The sequence below is a fragment of the Scyliorhinus torazame genome, chromosome 2 (genome assembly GCF_047496885.1).
Source record: "Scyliorhinus torazame isolate Kashiwa2021f chromosome 2, sScyTor2.1, whole genome shotgun sequence".
In the NCBI taxonomy this organism is placed as follows: Eukaryota; Metazoa; Chordata; class Chondrichthyes; order Carcharhiniformes; family Scyliorhinidae; genus Scyliorhinus; species Scyliorhinus torazame.
Genome location: NC_092708.1, coordinates 254,033,282 through 254,058,589, shown reverse-complemented (window position 1 = coordinate 254,058,589; position 25,308 = coordinate 254,033,282). Strand labels below are relative to the sequence as shown.

At 47.7% G+C, this 25,308-nt stretch overlaps 1 protein-coding gene across 1 annotated transcript in view; it reads right to left on the bottom strand.

Annotated features, from left to right (window-relative positions):
• LOC140407866 (uncharacterized) overlaps positions 1–24,936 on the bottom strand; it is a 53,002-nt gene extending 28,066 nt beyond the window's left edge. The window contains exons 1-3 of the mRNA XM_072495087.1: positions 24,046–24,936; positions 7,739–8,856; positions 6,993–7,362 (exon numbers count right to left, since the gene is read on the bottom strand). Of these exons, the coding sequence (XP_072351188.1) occupies positions 6,993–7,362; positions 7,739–8,856; positions 24,046–24,640 (2,083 nt within the window). The 5' untranslated portion in view covers positions 24,641–24,936. The remainder of the gene's footprint in view (positions 1–6,992; positions 7,363–7,738; positions 8,857–24,045) is intronic.
• Positions 24,937–25,308: the final 372 nt, after the last annotated feature.

Below are 25,308 nucleotides of genomic sequence, written 5' to 3'. Positions count from 1 at the left end.
GAGATTTTGTATTGCCCCAGTAAGTCAACGAGCCCCCCGATGCCCTATCCCGAGGTACATGTGCCAGCGCACAAGTGGTGGGTGAGAAATCGGAAATTACACTATTGGATTATGTGTCAAATTTTAGGGAACGATTAAATAGAGCAGGTGAATTGGTTAGACAACATTTGAAAGTTGCACAAAATGTGATGAAACAGGTAGCGGACAAGAAATCCAAAGTCCGTAGTTTTGCCAGTGGAGATAAAGTTTTAGTGTTGTTACCAGTGGTAGGTGAGCCTTTAAAAGCTAGGTTTTGTGGACGTATCAGATTGAAAGGAAATTAAGTGAGGTGAATTATGTGGTTAAAAACACCAGATAGAAGGAAGACTCACCGAGTGTGTCATGTGAATATGCTTAAAAGGTACTTTGAAAGGGAAGGAGAGAAAAAGGAGGCTTTAATGATTCTAACTCAAAGTGCCGAACCAAATCCAGATGACTGTGAATTTGACATACCTCAAATTAAATTGGAAAATGAGGATGTTCTTAAAAATTGGGATGAATTGTTAAGTTACCTTCCAGGGGAGAACAAACTGACCTGAAAGAGTTATTGATATCACATGGGCAAGTTTGTAGAGATAAATTGGGAAGTACTAAAATGGTTATACATGATGTAGATGTGGGAAATGCTGTTCCTATCAAACAACATCCATATAGACTTAATCCTTTAACATTGCCACAGGTTAACAGAGAGATTGAGAGTATGCTGAAGAATGGCATAATTGAAGTGGGTTACAGCCAATGGATGGTACCAGCCATAGTGATGGTACCTAAACCAGACGGTACCCAACGGTTGTGTATGGACTATCGAAAGGTGAATGCAGCTACAAGAACGGACTCTTATCCTATCCCACGTTTGGAGGATTGCATTGAGAAATTGGGACAATCTGCTTTTATTTACAACTTCCAGACATGGAAAGAACATTTAAAACATCGTATGGAGGTCTTCGATCGACTTCAGGTGGCGGGTTTGGTGATGAACCTAGCCCAACGTGAATTTGGAGAAGCCCAAATCACTTTCCTTGCGGAGTTTCCGATACCCTCAAGGCGAAGGGAAATAATGCGATTTCTTAGCATGAGTGGATTTGATCGAACAGTTGTGCAAAAGATTTGTGGCGTGATTACTCCACTGATGGAATTGCTGAAGAAACGTAAAAAAATTCAATGAACAGCGGACTTTCAACAGGCATTTGACTGCCTGAAAGCTGCGATCACCAATGCTCCTGTATTGGAGAATTGCAAGATTGAACAAAAATATCTGATTCTAAAGAGAAATGCCGAGGAGTAGTGGAATGGATGGATCATGCAGAGACTTTGTTCAAAGAGACTGTCAATCGAGAAGGATTTTGGTTGGAGGAAGAACAAAGAAAAATGGACTATATTATTATACCTGTTTGCGTGTGTTGTTTTTTTTTAAACCGAAAAGATATATTTACTGTGTACATTTCTTAGTGGATGGTGCAAAAGTGAAAAATGAAACCATCTTGAAGTTGATGGTTTATTTTTTTTTCTTTGGGGGGGAGGTGTCATGTGAGAGTGCCTTTAAGAAATGGATGTTTACGCAATGTACCTTTAAGAAATGCAGTGATGTCAGAGTGTGGGTGGAGCTGGGTTTTAGATCAGCCATTTTGCAGTTTGGTTTCAGTTTTGAGGAAAAGAGCTTGGGTGTGTCTGTGGTGAGCTGGATCTGCTGTGATCTCTGCCATGAAAGACTATCTCTGGATCATTTGGGTGATTTAAACTCATAAAAGTAATGCCTTTAACCTGATGTGTTTCTATTTAAAGGTATTAAGTCTCTTGGCTGTTGAAAGGAATAACTGAAGGATTATTTAGTGTTGTATCATTTTTTGGGTTATCTTTGAAGTAAGTGATCCAAAGGTGTTAAGTGATCCAATGTTTATTTCAAAGGTTAAGTTGAGTTCATGGAATAAACATTGTTTTGTGTTTAAAAAGCCACGTGTCCATAATTGTAATCCCACTCCTGGAGAACAAGCCGTGTGCTTGGAAAAGCAACAATACATTGAAGGGGGAGGTTGGTTGAACGCCATGTTGGGGTTCTGAAAACGCCTCTCCCATAACACTACTCTCGTCTCGTCGTAATTGATAGTGCATCAACAGCAGCGGGATTCTCCAGTCCCGCCGCAGTGAATGGGAGATTTGGCTGAGCATCAAATTCTCCGTCCTCGCTAGCTGTGGTAGCGGAACGGGCACGCAAGAGAGAATCCCACCCTACATCCCAGGAGTCAAGTGCCAGGAAACCTTTGGGGAGCTTCGGCAGGGAGGATAGGTGAGGTCTGGGAGTTTGTTGGAGTGGACTGAGGGATATTGGGATGTCGGTGGAGAGGTCGGGTGAGGACCTGCGGTCACCAGACCTTTCATGAGGGAGGCTGATGTTAAAAGTGGTCTGCTGATTGAGGCAATTCCCCCCACTCTGTCCCTGCCCTTGCGCGCTTCACTCATGAGGCCTGAACCTGGTTTATTTTCAGGCTTCCCCATACCCCAGGATTCCTTCCACCAGCCTAAAAATTGAGGCTGGGAGGCAAATGGCTCTTAAGTGGTCAATAATTTGTCACTTAAGGGCCTCAACTGTGGCAAGGGCAGGCCGGCCAGCCTAGGCCTGGCCTGTCCTAGTGTGAAATTGTGGAGAAGTTGTGGTGAGTGGGAATCCAACAGCTAACCTATTCGGGGGATATTCCTCTCATCCTGCACCAACAAAACCGCTGACGGTGGTGGGTCAAATTCTGCTCTTAGAATCCTGAATGTCAATGATGAGAAAAATAAAGGGTGGAATTCTCCGTTCCTGAAGCCAAGTGCCGGCGCCAACGGAGAATCCGTGTGATTCACAACGGGAAAATCGGTGGACACCCTCACCAATTCTGGTACCAGTGAGGGGCTAGCACCGGTGCCATGTGGAACACCTACAGATCGTGCGGATAATGGTGGGAGAATCGCCAGGTCCCGGGCCGCGCATGCGCAGGATTTACGAGCTGCACTAGTCACGCTGGAAAACATGGCGCCGGTCATGCTCGAATACTGACCCGCCCACCCAGTCCCAGAGTCCAGCCCCTGGACACCGCCCACCATTCCCCCCAGCAGAAGCAGCAGCCCGCTGGCCAGCGGCATGGATCCCGGACGAGTGTGGCGGCGCTAGATACTGTCCGCAGCCGGCACGCCAGGTTCCCGATCGCTGGGACCACACGTGGCCCGCGCCGTTGGGAACTCGGCCCATTGGGGGCAGAGCATTGTGGGTGGGCTGGCTGATGACGCGGAAACGGCCTTGCGACTGCGCGCAGCGTGCGGCCCCATGATGCCGATTTGGAGGGGGCAGTCCACCACGAACCAGAGTCAAACCGGCACCTGCCCCGAATCTGGCGTCGGAAGCCATTCTCTGTCCGATCGCCAATCCCGATTTCTGCACCCGGCTACGGAGTATCCCGCCCAAAATGTTTTTTTGGTGGCGTTGTAAAATATCTCTCAAAGATATTTTCACATAATGACTTACTCTGAAGTGATTTCTGTTTTGTGCACATAGACTCCAAAATGCAAAATCATATAAAGGACTCGTTAGTCTCATCTTAGTGTTTTTGGCAAAGAAAATTGGCCAGGACATTTAGAGAATTCATTGCATTCAATTTGTGCCCACGAGTTAATTAGCATGCACATGAATTCCTGAAACAGGCATTTATGCAATAGTTTAATGTATTATCTGACTAAAATGCAAAACATCTCCAGTACCAGCACTCCAGCCCGAGAGTGAGACTTCCCAATGAGTGAGAACTCACAGTTCACTGGTTCAGAGGCAAGAGAATCATCAGCAGGGCCAAGCTCACAACAACACTGTTACATTTATCTAGCACCTTTAACAGGAGTCTTCTAGGGCAAAATGTGGCACAGAGGCAGATGACAAAAGGTTTGGCCAAAAAAGTAAGTTTTAAGGAGCACTCTAAAGAGAGATAGAGAGGTTTAGGGAAGAAATTCCAGAGCTCAGGGCCTTGGTGGTTGTAGATACAGCCAATCTGAAATGATTAGAATCGAGGATGCTCAATAGGCCAGAATTCAAGGACTGAGCTGCCTCAGAAGGTTATGTGGCTGGAGTTTGCAGCAGTAGAGAGGGGTGAGGCCATGAAAGGATTTGAAAACGGAGTGAGAATTTTAAAATCAAGTCATTGCGTAACCAGGTGCCAATGTTGATCAGTGAGCACGGGGCAGAGCTATATAATAGGAATGAGAGCAAGTTAGGAATAGCTTGCAGGGTTTTGGATCACCTCAGGCTTCCGTAGAATAGATCATGGAAGACCATCCAGGAGTTTGTTGGAAAACACATGCATAGAGGTAACAAAGGCATTACAAAAACAGAAACCTACCTGTAGGATCATGAACTGGGACGGTCTTGTGGCACAGTGGCTAGGGTCCCTGCCTCTGAGCCAGAGCTCCAGATTTGGGTCCCACCAGCAAGGGAGGTGGGTTCAGTCAAACAGGCTGAGTGTCAAACTGCAAATCCTTCCAAATATGCTGATGGCTGGCGATAAGAGTGGGAGAAACTCCTGGTCAGCCATGTCCGATATGGAGTAGCGCCTTTCAAGCTATAAGCCCCTGGCGACAAACTAGTGACTAGTACCAGGAATTGCTAGCTTTGAAACGGACAAAGGTTTGCTTTAATGCACCATTAAGTTTGGAAACAGAGTAGAAGGATCAAGAACTGAATTATAACATTTTTAAAAATTAAATTTGTGGTGTACTTTTCTTTGTTCTTTGTTCTTAAATTTAGAGGACCCAATTATTTTTTTTTCCAATTAAAGGGCAATTTAGCGTGACCAAATCCACCTACCCTCCACATCTTTTGGGTTGTGGGTGGGCGAGGCCCACGCAAACATAGGGAGAATGTACAAACACTACACAGACAGTGACCCGGGACCGGGATCGAACCACTGCGCCATCGTGCTGCCCTAACTGAGTTATGAGATTGATTGCAATTGAAGGATAAAGATTGATGATGGAACCTCCATCATGCACACGAATGGAATGAGTAATATAGTTTTGAGGATAAGGGACATAACTTGCCTTTTAGCCTTATGTGTGTGGCATAGAATGGAGTCAACAGGAACTGGAATAGGCCATTCAACACCTCAAGTCTGTTCCGCCATTCAATAGAATAGAATCATTGATGGGCCATTCGTCCCATCGAGTCTGCACCGATCCTCCAAAAGTGCACCCTACCCAGTCCCAATCCCCCGCCCTATCCAGTAACCCCACCTAAACTTTGGACACTTAGGGGCAATTTAGCATGACCAATCTACCCAACCTGCACATCTTTGGACTGTGGGAGGAAGCCAGAGCACCCGGAGGAAACCCACACAGGCACGGGTAGAACGAGCAAACTCCACACGTCACCCGAGGTCGAAATTGAACCCGGGTCTCGGGCACTGAGGCAGCAGTGCTAACCGCTGTGCAACCGTGTTGCCCCCACAATAAGATCATGACTAATCTATAAATTCCATCTGCCTTGGTAATGCAACCCTTAATATCCTTGCCGAAGAAAAATCTATCAACCTCAGTTTTGAAATTTACAATTGACATAACTGTAATAGTTTCATGGGAAGCTCCAGATTTCCACTTTCCTTTGTATAAAGGAGAGTTTCTGCCATTGCCCCTGAACAATCTAGCTCTGGTTTGCAGATTATTTCTTCTAGTTCTAAAGTATCCCAAAAAAGGAAATAGTTTCTCTCTATCTACCCTCGCAAATCTTTTAATCATTTACACTTCTTATTTTGGTCACCCTTAATTTTCTATATTGAAGGAATACCAGACTAGTCTAGATGAGCTGGCCTCATAATGAATCTGGTCTGCACCACCTCTAAAGTCACCTTTCTGAGGTGCAGTACCCTGACAGCAATTCAGTACTCCTGATGGAGTCTAACTAGGGATCTGCCCAGCTGTTAACGTAACTATCAGACCTTTGTGTTCCAGCTATCTTCAGTAAAGACCAGGGTGAGATTTTCTGGCCCTTTCTGCTGGTGGGATGTTCCAGTCCCAACGAAGGTGCCCCACCCCCACAGCGGAAACCCAGACTGCGCGGCTGGCGAGCCATGCAAAACGCAGTAGAGTTCAGCCAATGGTGACACCCGTTTGCCGGGGGAAAACACGCAGTGGGGGAAATCCCGGTCCAAGGCTGGAATTATCTTGCCGCAGTTCAGAACAAAATTGGGGTGGGGGGGTGGATAGGACAGCAAACAAAATGGCTACTGAGCATCGAGGCTGGAGATTTCAACCTCACTTTCATTCTTCCCTCTGCCATTTCTCTCAAGGCATGGGAGGAAATATGCCTCAGGACTCGCCCACTCCTATTAATGAGGCAATTTAGATGATTGCAGGTGCATTAAGAGCCTGCTCTGATAAGTCTTCCAACTTTTAGTAAGGCAGCCAAAGTTCAGCCCCTGTTGGGTATCAGACCAGATCAAAGGAGGTGGGGATAGGGTCCACTGTGAGCTTATGTTCGAAGTAGTTCAGAAGACTGTGAGCTGAGCATGGCGGTGTGGGGGGGGGGGGTTTCTACCTCATTACATAAATATGTGATGTGTTAAAATCATGTCACCTGCCCGCCCTGTCCTGGGTTCCAGGCTTCTCGCTGCCCTTCAAAATGTGGACCTTTGAATGTTGGCACAGTTTCTCATAAATCATTGACTTACAAATGTAATGCTGCTAATTTGGGCCAGAACGTAGGCCGCCTCCCAGGTGCCCTTGCTCCATTCCCTGGCCACCAACCTGACAGCAGACCCACTACTAGGGTAATTAATAATGACTCTGATCCTCGGAATGTTCACGCCCCAGAATTGAGCCCATCTCCCAATATTCCAGCCCCAACTCTGGCAGATAATTCGGAAGAAATGGGACTCACTATATTTTCTAAAGAACAATACAGTGCTTGAATTCCTGAAAGCCGGCATTATAATTCTTACCATTCTTTACAACTTCTTTAGCATAGTCACTTCTTAGCTGTTCCTGCTCAGGTACTATGAGGAATGGTGTCTTTTTGGTATTTCTCAGGTTTGACATACGCAGCCTTGTTGAAACAGTGTTCTGCTGTTCGTGCAGGTGCACTTCAGGTTTCAAGTGCTGCTTTGTCCCAGCATAAGAGCTGTCTTTGTCAATTGGGCTTGCGAATCCCAACATTGCCCCCACGTTTTCTCTCTGAATCAAGGCCTTCATGGCACTCCTCTTGAGATGTGTGTTAGATTTCTTTAGTGGACAATGATTTGATTTTGAACAATGATTGTTCGGATGTACTGCTGCTGTTTCCTTTATTTGAACTTTCTTGTCCTCTTTTTCCTGTTGGAGAAGAGCAGAGACCCCAGTGTAACAAAAAAGTAACAAGGAATGTCCCAGTGATTTTCAGTCATTCTTAGTGTTAATCTTTTTACTGCAATGGTTAAAAAGCATTGCATCTAGTTAGTACAATAAAAAGTTATATAATCATTAAAAAGACATTTTGTACTTTATTCTTTTAGAAAACATATTTAGAATAATTATTAGTAAATGATTATTAATATAATTAATTACACTCTTTCATTCAAAAATATACTTTCTGACTCCCATCATTAATTAACCAACAAATTTAATTTGTGCGGAAATTAATCATTGTTAGCAATTCCTAGTAAATGATATTAATGGTCTTTCAACAGTTTACAGATTCCTAGACACATACCACTGTTACAGACGATCTTGAAGAATATTTTTTTAATTTGTTGTCCTCATTCTCTTGACCTTCTTTCATTGATGGGAAGACAGTTGAGAGCTTATTAGTGATTCTGTTCTTATCGGACGTCTGATCAAGTGGGCTTACATTGCCAAAAGAATGATTTGGCCTTGATAGGTGAGATGAATGTAGGTTGGTAAGATTTCCTGGTGTTGATCCTGCTGCATGCCTGTGTACGCACCAGGATATCTGGTGACAATTTTCTTGATATGGATAAGGGAGGTATCTGGCATCCCGTGTGTATGGAGTGAAGGATTGGTGGACTAGACTGATAGTTTCCCCACATGGTGTCATATGCCCATGCATTTTTCCTGACTTTCCAACAGTGAAGTTGTCCCTTTTGTCGATTACTGTTTGTACAAATGCAGCACTGTAATTGGGTTGGTCCTGCATACTGTCATGATGCACAGTATTTGCGTTGTGGGACTCTTGAAGCAGGTGAGAATTATTTCTGTTATTTTCAGCTCTAAAATAATTCAGAGCAGCACCAAGGCCTTGAACAGACAGCTCAAAATACTTTGTGTGTTTATAGTTCTTCTCCAGTTGCTCCATAGTGATGAATGGATGCCTTAAAGCAGTTCTTGGAGAAATGCGATTTTTGGGATCAAAGTTCAGCATTCTCTTCACAAGACCTACCATGCTGTTGCGATCATGGAACTCGGCTATATCTTCACCATTTGGGAACAAAGTTTGGATGATGCTGAATGTTTCAAGTTCATCGAGTGATTTCAAAGTATGTCTTCTTGGCTCCAAAGGCTCTGCAAACATCTTCATTTGGCACTCAGACAGTGACTTGAGTTGCCAATGGCGACCTGATTGAGGACAGGAGTTCCTTTTGAAGAAAAGATGAGCTTTACTTGCTTGATTGAGCAGATGATCTTGGGGTTGTCCTTGAGTTTCAATGATGATTCTGATCTGATCGTATTGGTTTTTACCAGGATACAAAGGGCGACCAAGACGGAGCTCAGCCAGCACACAACCGAGGGACCACATATCCAGCTTTTCACAGAAAGGCAAGCCTAAGAGGATCTCTGGCGATCTGTAGTATCTGGCCTGGATGTATGGGTCTTCAAAGTAAAAATAAATTTCTCTATTAATGGAAAAGTACATTTAAATAGAAGTCGTTTTCTTGGGAAACTCAGAGAGAACCCACATAATAATTAAATAAATCAAGAGTTGTGATTTTTATCGGAACAGAGGAACATAAGGCTTGAGAGAGGAGTAGGTCATTTGGCCCTTCAAGCTTGATCTTCCATTCAATGACATCATGGCTGATCTGATTGTGGCCTCAACTCCTCTTTTCTGCCTGCTACCCATTACTCTTGACTCCCTTGTCTACCAAAAATCAGTCAAACTCAGCTTTGAATAAATTCAATGACCCAGCCTCTACTACTTTCTGGGGGAGAGAATTGCACAGACTAACTGATGCACGATGAATTACACTCAAGACGAAGTGATTTCATAACTGAAGGCTTTAATTGACTAGAACTTGTTCCCCAGCAGAAAGTGAAGGCTGCTGGGACGGCACCGGTTCTTATACTTCGCCTGTTAGGGCGGAGCTACGTATCAACAGCCAATGGTAAACTCCTAGGTTTAACCAATGGTCATCAGCCTCTTAGGTACCGCAATACCTGATAATACCACACTAACCACATTCTTGAGAGAACGAATTACCCTCACCTCCATCCTAAAAGAGGAACCTCTTGTTTTTAAACTGTGTCCCCTAATTCTGGGCTTTCCCCCAAGAGGAAACATTCTCCTGGTACCCACTTTGTTAAGTTTCCTCAGGATCTTATATGTTTCAATAAAGTCACCACTCAGTCTTCTAAACTCCAATGGGTACAGGCCCAACATGTTCAACCTTTCTTCAGAAGGTAAGCTCTCCATCCGAGGAAGGAGTTCAGCGCGCCTTCTCCGAACTGCTTCTGAAACATTTATACCCCTTTTCAAATGAGGCCAACAACGTGCACAGCACTCCAGATGTCATCTCACCAACGTCATGTAGAGCTGCAGTAAAACCTCCCCACTTCTATATTTTTTTATAAATAAATTTAGAGTACCCAATTCATTTTTTCCAATTAAAGGGCAATTTAGCGTGGCCAATCCACCTAGCCTGCACATCTTTGGGGTGTGGGGGTGAAACCCACGCAAACACGGGGAGGATGTGCAAACTCCACACGGACAGTGACCCAGAGCCGGGATTGAACCTCGGACCTCGGCGCCGTGAGGCAACAGGGCCAACCCACTGCACCATCGTGCTGCCCCAACCTCCCCACTTTTATATTTCATTCCCCTGGCAATAAACATTAACCTTCCATTTGCCTTCCTAATCGCTTGTTGTTGCTGTATTATTGATAGCAAGTCAGCAGGCTAGCCTTTCACTTCTAAGATTTGGATCAGAGAACAGTATAGAATGATGAACTGAATGTCACCTCTCCCTGCTTCATATGGGAGTCCTCCATGGCAAGCGGTTGGTACAGGTTCCATCCTGCTGCCGCCGGACACCAGTCTCAAATGTCCCAAAGTACAACAGGAGTTGGAAATCACATGGAAATCAAAATTATATGGGCCTTGACAGCTACTGCGGTAAATATCCCGGGGGAGGAAATCATGACAAAGCAAGAGTAAGGGAAATCCAGCATGTTTATATCGAAGGGGGATCGTTTTTGACAAGTCTATTGAATTCTTTATCAGAACAACAGGACTGATTTCATTCCCTCACCCCACTCCTCTGTGCCAAGGCACTGGGTAGGCAAAATATTCCTCAAATGCACTGAATGATTCTGAACTGATTAACTTGATGTGTAGGGTACTCTGCTACACAGACGAACCAACACGGTTGCGAATGGTACAACTCAGTTTTATTACTAACATTTATTTACAGTGGTAAACTGGTTACTGAGGTTCGATCATAACCCTAGAATCTGTGGACCTATTCCTAATACTATCTTGGAGTGGCACTCAGCACATGGTGGATGTCTGAGTGGCTTGCTGTGAGCTCTGTGCCCTGAGCTGTCTCCTGCTGGAATGCCCGGGAAGTGTCGTGTTCCCTGTTTTGTACTGTGTATGCTCTTGTCTGTGATTGGCTGTGGTGTTGTGTGTGTGTTGATTAGTCCGTTGATCTGTCCATCAGTATGTATGTGTGTTTGTACCATGGCATATCATGACATAACTGACTAAAGTCTGCCTTAGTGCATCATTAGGTGCAGGAAGAGAAAATGAGATAATAGTGGGACTTACTTTCTTGATACGCCTTGTGCTTTCCCCCATAGACAGCAGTATTTAATGGAGATTACGGGGGTATCATTCGGCTGATTGATACCCAGTGATAGCCTCATGACACCTCTTTTAAGGAAAGCCTGACCAAGTGCCACCAAGAGACTTTCTGGCGATATTTCCCCAGGATCAAAGATTCCAGGGAGGGAAGTCCTGCCTGCCGGGAGATGCCGGCCAATCAGTGGCTGACAGTACTTTTGAATGGCAGTGCCACCAGAGAGATGGTGTCTGTTGCCGGTATGAAACCCTTTCAAGACCAAGTATTGTCACTGAATGTAGGCGACAGGTGAGTGTGCAATGGCAGAGGGGCAGAGTGCTAGTGGGGTAGGGATTGTGCAGCAAGGGCAGGGTGCTGGTTCTCAGCTTACCTCACCCTTTTCTGTTGCAGGTGCCTCGAGCAAGCACCAAGTGTATTTGAATGAGGGACCCACTCCCCACCCCAGGAGTCTACATGCAACCCCAACAGGATCCATTTGTTGTGCTCCCTGCATAGCCAGATCTCACTCATTGGGTGAATTTCAAGCCCAATTCCTAGTGCTCCAGATGCCTTTCAAAATGGGAGATTTTCTGGTGAACCAAGGATGAGATTACTACTACCCCCAAATGTACATGGTTATGCTTTACATATGCTTATTGCAATCGCTCTGTATCCTTCAGTAAACACCCCAGAAACCCCGGTGATGCACTATCAATTACGACGAGACGAGAGTAGAGAGTAATCGAGGCTTTATTACACAGAGATGTGTGGCCTCCTACAGCTGCTGCCGAAATGGCTGCAGTTCGGAGAGCAAACACATTTATACTCCGCCTACTGGGCGGAGCCAGCAGGCAGGGATCTACCCCCGTACCTGTAGTACAGGAGACTTACCGTAATACCCTCGTATGCAGTGCAGTATATACAATATAATACAACAGTGGTGACTACCACAATAACCCCCTGTTAAAAATGAGTCCAGCGGGGGGGGGGTGGAAAACTATTTACATACAGGTTGTCATTAAAATTTCAGAGAAGGTTACAAATTTAGACGGTCGGGCGCCTTGATCCGTCGTTGAGAGCGCCGCAGTACTGGTGGCGAGTCAGGCGTCGGCTCGGTCGTCGGTGACTCCAGGAGCGTGTCGACATCCTCTTCATCCCTGGGTGGGACCAAGGGGAGGACCGATTGTCCTGGAGCGGGGGCTGTGGTGGGGTGCGCTGGAGGAAGGGAGGGTGGCACCGGGACAGAGGGGGGGGGGGGGGACCCAGCTGGTGCCAAGTCCCTGAGGGAGACTGTGTCTTGGCGGCCGTCGGGGTACGCTACATAGGCGTACTGCGGGTTTGCATGGAGTAGCTGTACCCTCTCAACCAACGGGTCCGCCTTGTGGAGCCGTACGTGTTTGCGGAGGAGAACGGGTCCTGGAGCTGCCAGCCACGTTGGGAGCGAAACCCCGGGGGTGGACTTCCTGGGGAAGGCAAGGAGACTTTCATGGGGGGTTTCATTAGTCGCCGTGCACAGGAGTGACCGAATGGAGTGAAGTACGTCGGGGAGGATCTCCTGCCAGCGGGAGGCCGTGAGATTTCTGGACCGTAGGGCCAGTTGGACGGCCTTCCAGACCGTCCCATTCTCCCGCTCCACCTGCCCGTTTCCCCGGGGGTTGTAGCTGGTCGTCCTTCTCGAGGCAATGCCCCTGTTGAGCAGGTACTGGCGCAGCTCATCGCTCATAAATGAGGATCTCCGGTCGTTGTGGACGTAGGCGGGGAAACCGAACAGAGCGAAGGTGGTGTTGAGGGCTTTGATGACGGTGGCAGACGTCATATCGGGGCATGGGATTAACATACATAGATTAACATAGAATTTACAGTGCAGAAGGAGGCCATTCGGCCCATCGAGACTGCACCGGCTCTTGGAAAGAGCACCCTACCCAGGGCCAACATCTCCACCCGATCCCCGTAACCCAGTAAACCCACCCAACACGAAGGGCAATTTTGGACACTAAGGGCAATTTATCATGGCCAATCCACCTAACCTGCACATCTTTGGACTGTGGGAGGAAACCGGAGCACCCGGAGGAAACCCACGCACACATGGGGAGGATGTGCAGACTCCGCACAAACAGTGACCCAAGCCGGAATCGAACCTGTGACCCTGGAGCTGTGAAACAATTGTGCTATCCACAATGCTACTGTGCTACCGAAGGGGAATCTGGAATATTCGCCGACCACATTGAGAAAATACGTGTTGCGGTCGGTGAAGGGGAGGGGCCCTTTAAAGTCCACGCTGAGGCATTCAAAGGGGCGGGAGGCCTTCACCACGTACGCTCGGTCTGGCCGGTAGAAGTGCGGTTTACACTCCGCGCAGACCTGGCAGTCCCTGGTTATAGCCCTGACTTCCTTGATGGAGTAGGGCAGATTGCGGGCCTTAATGAAGTGATAAAAGCGGGTGAGTCCTGGGTGACAGACATCATCGTGCAGGGTCCGGAGTTGGTCCACTTGTGCGCTGGCACAAGTACCTTGAGATAGGGCATCGGGGGGCTCGTTGAGCTTACCGGGGCGATACAAAATCTCGTAATTAAAGGCGGAGAGCTCGATCCTCCACCACAAGATCTTATCATTTTAGATCTTACCCTGCTTTGTGTTGTTAAACATGAAGGCAATCGACTGTTGGTCTGTGAGGAGAGTGAATCTCCTGCCGGCCAGGTAATGCCTCCAGTGCCGCACAGCTTCGACGATAGCTTGGGCCTCCTTTTCGACGTAGGAGTGCTGAATTTCGGAGGCATGGAGGGTGCGGGAAAAGAATGCCACGGGCCTGCCTGCCTGGTTGAGGGTGGCGGCCAGAGCGACGTCTGATGCATCGCACTCGACTTGGAAGGGGAGCGTCTCGTCGACTGCATACATCGCGGCCTTGGCCTTGATACGGTTGAAGTCCTGGTGAGCCTCGGCCGTCAGTGGGAAACCGGTAGAGTGGATGAGTGAGCGGGCCTTGTCCGCATAGTTAGGGACCCACTGGGCGTAGTACAAAAAGAATCCCAGGCATCGTTTGAGGGCCTTGGAGCAGTGGGGAAGGGGGAGATCCATGTGGGGACGCATGCGATCGGGGCCGTGCCCTAGAACTTCATTCTGAACCACATAGCCGAGGATGGCTAATCGGTTTGTGTTGAACACACACTTCTCCTTGTTGTAGGTTAGGTTGAGGGGTTTGGTGGGCCGTGCGGTCAGGGGCATACGCCTATACGTTGCATGAGGCGACTGTGAGTGAGAGCGCTAGTTTCTTGGTCGCCGCGAGGTCAAGCGTAGCCCTTTCTAAGAGGCGCTGGCGGATGTAGGCCAACCCTATGCCCGTAATGAACGTGTCTCTCATTAGTAGGTTAGAATATTCAGCGGCCGAAACGGCCTGGCAATCACAGTCTCTCACCGAGCAGGGCACGCCAGAAATCTTCCACTGACTCACCGGGAAGTTGGTGCCGCGTGGACAGGAGGTGCCTGGCATAGATCTTGTTGGTCTGCTGAGCGTAGTTCTCCTTCAGTAGCACCATGGCCTCTGCGTAGGTAGGCGCGTCCTGGATGAGGGGAAAGACATTGGAGCTCAGCCGCGTGTACAGAATCTGGAGCTTCTGTGCTTTTGGGATTGGGTCGGTCGCAGATCCGATGTATGCTTCAAAGCAAGCTAGCCAATGTGCGAAGTCCTTTTTGGAGTTGTCTGCTTGAGGATGCAGCTGCAGGAGATCCGGCTTGATGCGGAGATCCATCTTTGTAAAATCTCTGTGTAATAAATTGATGCACTATCAATTATGACGAGACGAGAATAGAGAGTAATCGAGGCTTTATTACACAGAGATGTGTGGCCTCCTACAGCTGCTGCCGAAATGGCTGCAGTTCGGAGAGCACACACATTTATACTACTGGGCGGAGCCACAGGCAGGGATCTACCCCCGTACCTGCAGTACAGGGGCCTTACCGTAATACCCTCGTATGCAGTGCAGTATATACAATATAATACAACAGTGGTGACTACCACACCCAGGTCAATATAAATGGGTGGAAACCCATTGAGATGGGAATCTTCATGCTTTATGCCTGAGGATTGAGTGTCCTTTTGTAAGTATAAAGACAAAACAATCATCCTATCGACTTAGTGGATAATGAAAATTTAGAAGAAATTACAATCCCAAAAATCTGGGACCCATTTTCAAGATCCAGCAGGTTTCCAATAGAAACATTTGTGGCACTCTTCATAGTTGTGTTTCTTTAATTTAGTTGCCGGTGGCACCAGATCAGCCAATAGGGAGACACTTAGTGTTTTCCCAAGAGACGGTGAAGTCCAACCAATAATCCATCAATGGGGCGACTGGGGAGAGAGGTGGAGACAATTTAGTCTCCCCAGAAATATTTGCTAGTTTGTGCCACTGTGAAGAGGCCTCTGGACTTTTTCTAGTCCAGGCCATGATCCTAGGCTAAACGTCTATATGGTCCCTGCTTGATCAGTATGCTCACTTTATCTAGGCTTGCCATGTGCCAAATCTTACTGGTGGGCCTCCTGAGATGGGGAGCACATTCTTCAGTGATGACATGTTTGGAGCAGGCAAACATTCTCACCCAACAGGCTATTAAGGAAGTTTCAATAAAAACTAGCCCTAAAAAACATAAAATTGCAAACTATTTCCCAACCATTCCAGTGAAGTTCTGTTGAATTAATGGCAGGAAAAGATATTTATAATTTTGGTAAACATTTCATTCAGTGCTGCATGTAAGGAGGTGGCACATGATTTGAACAGGTATTTTTCATCAGTCTTCACTATAAAGGACTCATGTAACATCCCAGAAATAATTAGAAAAAAGAAAGGAGGGAAGAACTCAGGAAAATTACAATCAAAAGGGAAGTGTTACTGAGCAAATTATGGAGCTGTGGGCTGACAAGTCCCTGAGTCCTGATGGACTTCATCTCAGTGTTTTAAAAGAAGTGGCTCGTGAGATGGTTGGTTTTAATTTTCCAACATTCCCCAGATTCAGGGAAGGCTCCATTAGATTTGAAAATGTAATTCCTTTCTTTTTCAGAAAGGGAGGGAGAAAGAAAGCAGTAAACTTAGCTTAACATCCGTCATAGGGAACATTTCAAAGTTATTGTTAAAGATGTTATAGCGGGACCCTTTGATAAATTCAAGGTAATACTTGTGAGAATAATAACGGTTATTAATAAAGATTATTATGCAATGTGGAAAATTGTGAAATTGTTTATTTTGGCGGGAAGAATAAAAAAGAGCATATTATCTGAATGGTGAAAAATTGTCGAGCTCTGAGATGCATGAATCACAAAAGGTTAGCGTGCAGGTAGAACAAGTAATTAGGAAAGCTAATAGAATGTTATATGGTGAAATGTATTCACCAGGAGATGTGGTGCCTGTGTAACCTTTAACCTTTAAGGATTGAGCTGGAACCCCAGTGGGCCCGCCTCTGGCTCCGCCCCCCCGGGACGGTATCTAGTCCTGCGCCCAGTGGGTGGCACTCATTTGTACAGAAGTCACTGGCAGGCTAGTTCTTTGTGTAATAAAGCCTTTGTTCACTAATTCATATGGTCTCGCTGTGAATTGATGGTATATCAATTTATTACACAAACAACGTCACCATGGATGTCACTCTCAAGCCAGAAAAACTCGACTTAGACGCCCATGCCCCAGAAGCCAAGGGGATCTTCTCTCACTGGCTCCGCTGCTTCGAGGGCTACCTCGGCTCCTCCGAAGCGCCTATCCCTGAAGCTCGCAAGCACACCTCCTCCACGCCTGGGTAAGCCATCAAATTTCAGTTTTGATCGAAAAGGCGGCCACGTACGAGGCAGCGGTCACGATTCTGAAGAAGTGCTTCATCAAGCCTGCAAACGAGGTGTTCGCGTGGCATCTGCTCACAACCCGCCGGCAGCACACAGGAGAATCTCTGGACGAATATCTGGAAAACCTGACCCTACTCGCCAGAAACTGTAATTATCAAGACGTGACGGCTGAGGAGCACATGAAGCTGCAGATCCGGGACACCTATGTGGCTGGGGTCCGCTCTAATTATGTCAAGCAGCGACTGCTGGAAAATGGGGCTACCAACCTGCAGGACACGGTAAAACTAGCCACCTCATTAGAGGTGGCCTACCAGAGCCTCAGCGCGTTCCCCACGGACACAGCGAGTCCCACGTGGGCCCCGCCGACGCGGGTGTCGCCAGACCCGGCCACGCCACAGGCCTGTGTCGCGCAGCTGACCGCCCAGACGTGGGGACCGTCGTGCTACTTCTGCGGCCAGGGCCAACACCCACGGCAGCGTTGCCCAGCCCGCTCCGCGACATGCAGCGACTGCGGCAAAAAGGGTCACTTCGCCAGTATCTGTCTGGCCAGATCAAAAGCCCAGAAGCCGAAAGCTCCTCAGGCCCGACCCATGGACTCACAGGCCCGCAGACCCCGTAATGCGGCTGCGTGCCTGCCGGAAACGCGTCATCAGCCACGCGCAACTTGTGGGGGCGGCCATCTTCAGCTCAATCCGACACGTGCGACTCGTGGGGGCCGCCATTTTATGACCCAGATTCCTCCGACTACACTGATTGCCCACAGCTCGGCGCCGTCACCCTTGACCAGTCGCGGCCGAACCACCTGAGGAGTTCCATGATGGTTGTCCGGGTCAACGGGCACGAGACACCCTGTCTCTTCGACTCCGGGAGCACGGAGAGCTTTGTACACCCCAAAACGGTAAGGTGCTGCTTCCCGCGCATCTACCTTGCATCTCAAACGATCTCCCTCGCCTCCAGATCCCATTCGGTCCAGATCCGGGGGTACTGTGTCGCGAACCTCGCGATACAGGGCGCTGAGTATGCCCTTTTAAAGCTGTATGTCCTCCCTCACCTCTGCGCCCTCTACTGCTTGGACTGGACTTCCAATGCAGTCACCGAAGCCTGACCCTGAAGTTCGGCGGACCCTTACCCCCCTCATGGTATGTAGCCTCGCGACCCTTAAGGTCGCCCCCCTCTCGCTCTTCGCGTACCTCGTCCCAGACTGTAAGCCCATCGCCACCAGGAGCAGACAGTACAGTGCACAAGATATGACTTTCATCAAGTCAGAGGTCCAGCGACTTTTGAGAGAGGGGGTCATCGAGGCCAGCAACAGCCCCTGGAGAGCTCAAGTGGTGGTTGTCAGGACTGGGGAAAAGAATCGAATGGTTGTGGACTATAGCCAGACCATTAACCGGTTCACGCAACTGGATGCGTACCCCCTCCCCCGCATTGCGGAGATGGTCAACCAGATCGCGTAATACCGGGTTTTCTCTACAATGGATCTGAAGTCAGCCGACCACCAGCTCCCGATCCGCCCTGAAGATCGCCAGTACACGGCTTTTCCACTTCCTCTTCCACTTCCTTAGGGTTCCTTTCGGCGTCACTAATGGGGTCTGTCTTCCAGAGAACAATGGACCGAATGGTGGACCAGTACGGGTTGCGTGCTACATACCCGTACTTGGACAATGTCACCATCTGCGGCCATGACCAGCAGGACCACGACGCCAACCTTCAGAGGTTCCTCCAGACCGCCCAATCCCTCAACCTCACATATAACACAGAGAAGTGTGTTTTCCACACTACCCGGCTAGCCATCCTCGGCTATGTCGTGGAAAACGGAGTCCTGGGGCCCGACCCCGACAGCATCCGCCCCCTCACGGAACTTCCCGTCCCCCACAGCCTCAAGGCCCTCAAACTGTGCCTGGGGCTTTTCTCATACTATGCCCAGTGGGTCCCCAACTATGCGGACAAAGCCCGCCCACTTATTAAGACCACTACGGCTGAGGCCCGCTCGGCATTCAGCCGCATCAAGGCCGATATCACTAAGGCCGCCATGCACGCAGTGGACGAGTCCGTCCCTTTTCAGGTAGAGAGCGATGGGTCAGATGTCACCCTGGCTGCTACCCTCAACCAGGCGGGCAGGCCAGTAGCCTTCTTCTCTAGAACCCTCAATGCTTCCGAGATTCAACACTCCTCTGTCGATAAGGAGGCACAAGCCATTGTGGAAGCTGTGTGGTATTGGAGGCACTTCCTAGCTGGTAGGAAGTTCACCCTCGTCACCGACCAACGGTCGGTAGCATTTATGTTTGACAATGCACAGCGGGGCAAGATTAAAAATGATAAGATCTTGAGGTGGAGGATCGAACTCTCCACCTACACTTACGATTTAAGTATCGGCCTAGGGAACTCAACGAGCCCTCCGCGGTACTTGCGCCAGCGCGCAGGAGGACCGACTGTGGGCTCTCCACAACGACCTCTGCCACCCAGGGGTCACCCGGCTTGTCCATTTTATTGAGTCCCGCAACCTTCCCTACTCCACCGAGGAGGTCAGAGCCATGACTAGGGACTGCCAAGTCTGCACGGAGTGAAAACCGCACTTCTATCGGCCAGACAAGGCCCATCTGATAAAGGCCTCCCGGCCCTTTGAGTGCCTCAGTATCGACTTCAAGGGGCCACTCCCGTCCACCAACCGCAATCTGTACTTCCTGACCGTCATTGACGAGTACTCTCGCTTCCCCTTCGCTGTCCCTTGCCCCGACCTGACCTCGACCACAGTAATAAAGGCCCTGCACAGCATCTTCACACTGTTCGGTTTCCCTGCATACATCCACAGTGACCGGGGCACATTGCTTAAGAGCGATGAGCTGCGTCAGTACCTGCTCGGTAAGGACATCGCCTCGCGCAGGGCTACCAGCTACAACCCGCAGGGCAACGGGCAGGTGGAGAGGGAGAACGCGATGGTATGAAAGGGCGTCCCTCTTGCCCTCCAGTCTAGAAGTCCCCCGGTTCCCCGCTGGCAGGAGGTCCTCCCCGACGCGCACCACTCCATTAGGTCGCTCCTCTGCACAGCCACGAATGAGACCCCTCACAACCGCTTGTTTGTCTTCCCCAGGAAGTCCATCTCCTGGGTCTCGCTGCCATCCTGGCTGACAACTCCGGGGCCTGTCTATCTCCGGAGGCATATGAGGAGCCATAAGACTGACCCCCTAGTCGAGAGGGTCCAGCAAACCCCCATTACGCCTACGTCGCGCACCCAGACGGACGGCAAGATACAGTCTCCCCACGGGACCTGCCGCCCACTGGTTCCCCTGCCAACGCGCCCCCCCCTGCATCCCAGCATCGCCTACCGCCACCAACCGTGTCTCTTTCACCCCCCTGGGGCTCCTGTGTCCTCCCACACCTACGCTACCCCCCGCGCCTGCACTGCCCCCACGCCTTCACAGCAGCCACCCGCCACCCACCTGCCGACCACTACCCCGCAACCGTTTCCGACACGCCGGGCAGAAGCTCCGAACAACACGCTCTCAGAGTCACCATCATCTACGACGTCCGTGCCCGCCGCACCGCCAGAGCTGAGGAGGTCTAAAAGTACGATCCGGCCTCTGGATAGACTGGACATTTGACCCACGTCACCCCCGCCGGACTTTGTGGTTTTTTTAAACAAGGGGTGAATGTGGTGAAATGTATTCACCAAGAGATGTGGTGCCTGTGTAACCTTTAACCTTTAAGGATTGAGCTGGAACCCCGGTGGGCTCTGCCTCTGGCTCCACTCCCCCCCGGGATGGTATATAGTCCTGCGCCTAGTGGGTGGCGCTCATTTGTACAGAAGTCATTGGCAGGCTAGTTCTTTGTGTAATAAAGCCTTCGTTCACTTGTTCATATGGTCTCGCTGTGAATTGATGGTATATCAGTTATCATTTATCGAACACGGAATAGAGAAGTTATGCTCTCAGGGGCACTCAGGGCATTTGTGAGACAACATCAGGTATACAGTGTACAGTATTGATTTCCTGATTCTGTATTGGAGAAGAAGGGTTACTAGACTAATACCTGGAATGGGAGGGTTGTCTCATGAGGACACGCTAGGATTGTATCCGCCGGAGTTTAGAAGAGTAAGAGGTGGTTTAATTGAAACATGTAAGATCCTGAGGGATATTGACAGGGTGGATGTGGAGAAGATGTTTCCTCTTGTAGGGGAATCTAGAATGGCTTACTGTTTAAAAATAAAGGGCTTCCCATTTAAGACAGAGATGAGATAATGTTTTTCTCTCTGAGGGTTGTGTATCTCTGTAATTCTTCCTAAAAAGGCAACAGAAGCAGAGTGTTGACTATTTTTAAGGCAGAACTAGATAGACTCCTGATAAGCAAAAGGGTGAAAGGTTATAGGGGTAGGCAGGAATGTGGGGTTGAGGTTACAATCAGATCAGCTTTGATTTTATTTGAATGGCAGAGCAGGTTTGAGGGACTGAATGGCCAACTCCCGCTCCTAATTTAAATGTATGTATGTTCACAACAGTTTGGTCCACATGGTTGGAAGTTATGGAATAAGGTAAACCACCAGAATGGATCAGAAATCAACTCAAAAAGATAAAACAGAGCAGCACGGTGGCACAGTGGTTAGCACCGCTGCCTCACGGCGCCGAGGTCCCAGGTTCGATTCCGGCTCTGGGTCACTGTCCGTGTGGAGTTTGCACATTCTCCCCGTGTTTGCGTGGGTTTCGGCCCCACAACCCAAAGATGGATTGGCCATGCTAAATTGCCCCTTAATTGGAAAAATTAATTGGGTACTCTAAATTTATTTTTAAAAAGACGAAACAACGTAGAATTGTATTTGAACCTGCATTCTACCATCAGTGTAAAATATGATGAGCAACGCGCTTCAAAAGGATGAATATTAGGGCGAGAACAACTTACAATGCTCAAAAATAATTTCGATGAGGACACTGTGATTAGTAGCACTGTAACTTAATTTTAAGAAGAAATTCGATGGGCACTTCATGAAATAAACTTGCAGGATTATTGACTCGGAGAGGGGAAATCAGACAGATTGGATAGCTCTGCAGAAAGCCAACATTGTCTCGATGGACCAAAAGGTCCCCTTCTGTGCCATGTTGGCTCTATGGACAGAATTTAATTTTACAATAGTTGGAGAACTTGTGGGGTTCCATGTCATCTCCGGTGAAGATGACCTACCAGAATAGTGCTCATTAGGTACTTAAATGGCCAGTATTGGGCCTTCTCCAGGATCCTAAATCCTGGGGAGGAAATCCAATTCAACCGCACCACCCCACCGCCGCCCACCTCCCCTGCCCTCCAACCCTCCAAGCCGCTGGCCAACCAAGGTTTGCAGCTTTCCACTTCCATCAGCGCCACTGGGAGCGGTGGCCCCTACTAGTAATGCACTCACCCAAGGCCCAGGATTATCGAGGGAGCCGAGGCTAAAGATGAGAAGGTGAGTGAGGGTGGGCTGAGAGTTGCAGTGTAGGGGTCGGGGGAGTGGGGGATCAGCAGAAAGGGTGGTGGGGTGCCTCTAAGCAAGCAATCCCTCCCTCTTCCTGATGTCACCCCTCGATCAATTTCTACCCTGTACCCTTTCGCCCACTTAAATTCACCTCCCTTCACTTACAAATGCTGGGTGCAGCATTAAATTCTGCCCTATGCCTCTAATTCAAAACAACTGAATCACGTATCCAGTGGGTAACATTAGAATCACAGAGGCCAGTCAGAGCTGATTAGAAACATTGGAATCACTGAGGGGAATTTTAACCTGAATGTGTTGGCTAGGGTTGGTGCATGCAGCAGATTAAAAGAGCAAACAATTCTGGCACGTTGGAAACTGGCACAACGCTGCCAACTTGACATTTAACTTGATTGTTCTTTGTAGGATACGGGAACCCCTCAGCAAAGTTTTCTATTAACTTATGTTAAAAGGAAATTAAGTGCATCTTTAACCGTCAGGCTTCTGGAACTCATCAGGTTGAACAAGGCGATAGCACTGTGAGAATTAATGGGGCTGAGCAATGACAGCCCAGAGAGGCGTTAAATTCGGAGGTAGGACAACGAGCTACGGAACTCTACCTTGGGCTTCTGATGGGGAACAAAATGAATAGCAACAGCAACACCAGCGGAAGCAGGAGTGACGACCATCACCTTGACCACCAGCTACTCCACAGGGCAGAGAGGACGAGCAGTGAGTTCCTACTTGCAGAAGGCAAGACCCCCAACACACGGGATACAGACCGAGGATTAGCTTTCCGGACATGACTGAGCAACAGTGCCTGGTGGTCAGACTTCCAGAGTTAGTCAAAAAACAACAGAGCAAATGGGAGACCTGAGAATCACTGGGCCAATAGGAAACATCAGTAGTAGTGAGCCAATCAGGAACAATCGAATCGCTGAGCCAATCAGAAACATTCAAATGACTCAGCTAAGCAGCAAGGTGCTATTTGGAAACATCACAGTGACTGAGCCAGTCAGTGAAAATAGAATCAGATCCAGTTAGAGCTGTTAGCATCACTGAGAAAATACTCATTTCTAAGCCATTTGGAAGTCGGAGAACCATTTAATCAGTTAAAACGAGGAGAAACACCAAAGCAATCAGATTGCTCAGAGATATAAATACTAGATACACAAACTGTGTACAGTGCTGATTCGCATTAAGACATTTCACGTTTAATTAGTGTTAAAAAATTGCCTTTCTTTTAGAAATTGTGCCAAAGTTTGCCTAACGCTCATCTGGATAAAGGCACTGCAATGTTAGCATTAGGTCGTACAACCAGAGGAGGTTTACAGTTTTCATCTTCAGTCAATGATATGCTAGCTCAGTCAGGACATAGTACCGGCACGACAACGGTCACCAGCATCCATTGGCTAGCGGAAGGGAGGAAGGTATGACTTTCCCAGTAATGGCTACAATCCAATAACTCAACCTTCCCTTGAAATCACAAATGTGTGACTGAGAACAATTTGGGCTTGGCCAAAGTCCACAAGCACCACTTACAAGTCAAAACATGGAGATTGGTTATTTTACGAAATTATCAGAGGGGTACCACACCTTAGTTTTGAAATGGAGTGGGGATAAAATAGAATAAAATGGGTAAAATAGTCTGAAATAATGGAGTCCTTTCTTCAGAGAATCGAATTGAAACAAATCCAAATACTCATCATAAAAGTTATTAGGAAATGGCTAATCAAAATATATACCTTGAATATGTTGAACCTCAGGCAATATACTGGCTGAGCCAAAGTCGATCACTTTCACTCTGAAAGGAAATCGCATGTGTTCGACTAACATGATATTGTCTGGCTTGATGTCTGTGTGGATAATAGACAATTCTTTAAGCTTTTGCAGAGCCCTCAGCAACTGGATGGCAATGGTCCGAATATGCTTGACAGGGAGAGGGGCAAAGTTGTTCGCAATTTGGAAGTCTTGCAGGTTCTGCTCCATCAGTTCAAATACAAGGTAGGATTTTGCATCTCTGTGGAAGCATTCAAGAAGTTTTACAATATGAAACTTGTCTCCATCCACATTTTGCAAGAGTTTTAACATTCTTACTTCCGCGGCACTGCAGCTATCATATTTTAGGGCCTTAATTGCAACAAACTGACTGCTGCTTCTTTTACGACAGCAGATCACTTCCCCATATGCTCCCTCGCCTATAAATTGGATAATGTTATATGTGTCATTGTGAGACAGAATTGAAGTCATTCTCTTATGCGAAGTTTTTTGAAGAATCGTTTTAGGGGAATTTATGATTTTCTGTGAGACAGAGTATCCTGTAAATTGTTCAGTGTTCATGAACGAAATATTCTCTCTCTCTTGTCACCTATAGCTCGGCCTTCATTGTCAGTAGACTTTTAGGAGGAGACGATGGTGTGAGTCTGTTGTACTTGGACACATTTGTAATCTTTCTTCTGCGTTCACAAATCTTCTTTAACTCTTTTTGTCCTTCTCGTTGTTGCTATTGAGGCGCCGAAGAATCCTTGCTGAACTTGAAGTTTTTTAGGTCAATTTGTTATTGTATGATGATGATTGAATACTTGACACTTAGAAATAATGCTTTCAACTGAATTCAAAATCAGATTTTGCATACAAAGATCCACTACATCCATGCAATCAAGGAAATACCTATAGGATATAGACAGCAATCAAAACTAACCTAAATTGCTTGGGTGGTTGTACATATCTACACTGGGTTAGCATGATACTGAGTCACATTATATCATAATCTACATGAAAGGGTTTATATGCTCTGATGTCATAATTATTTTGTGATTTACCAATAAGTTTTGTAGGAAAGAGTAATTAACCTTGGTAATTCCTGACTGACTTTGAAGGAGCCTCCTCTACATTAATATAGCCAGACTTATCTGTGCGCTTGAATTCATCAGAACCATTTTTTTAAACTTTCAAATGGTTTTCAGTACTCTCATAACTTCATCAGTAACCCTCACTTATTAAATGCA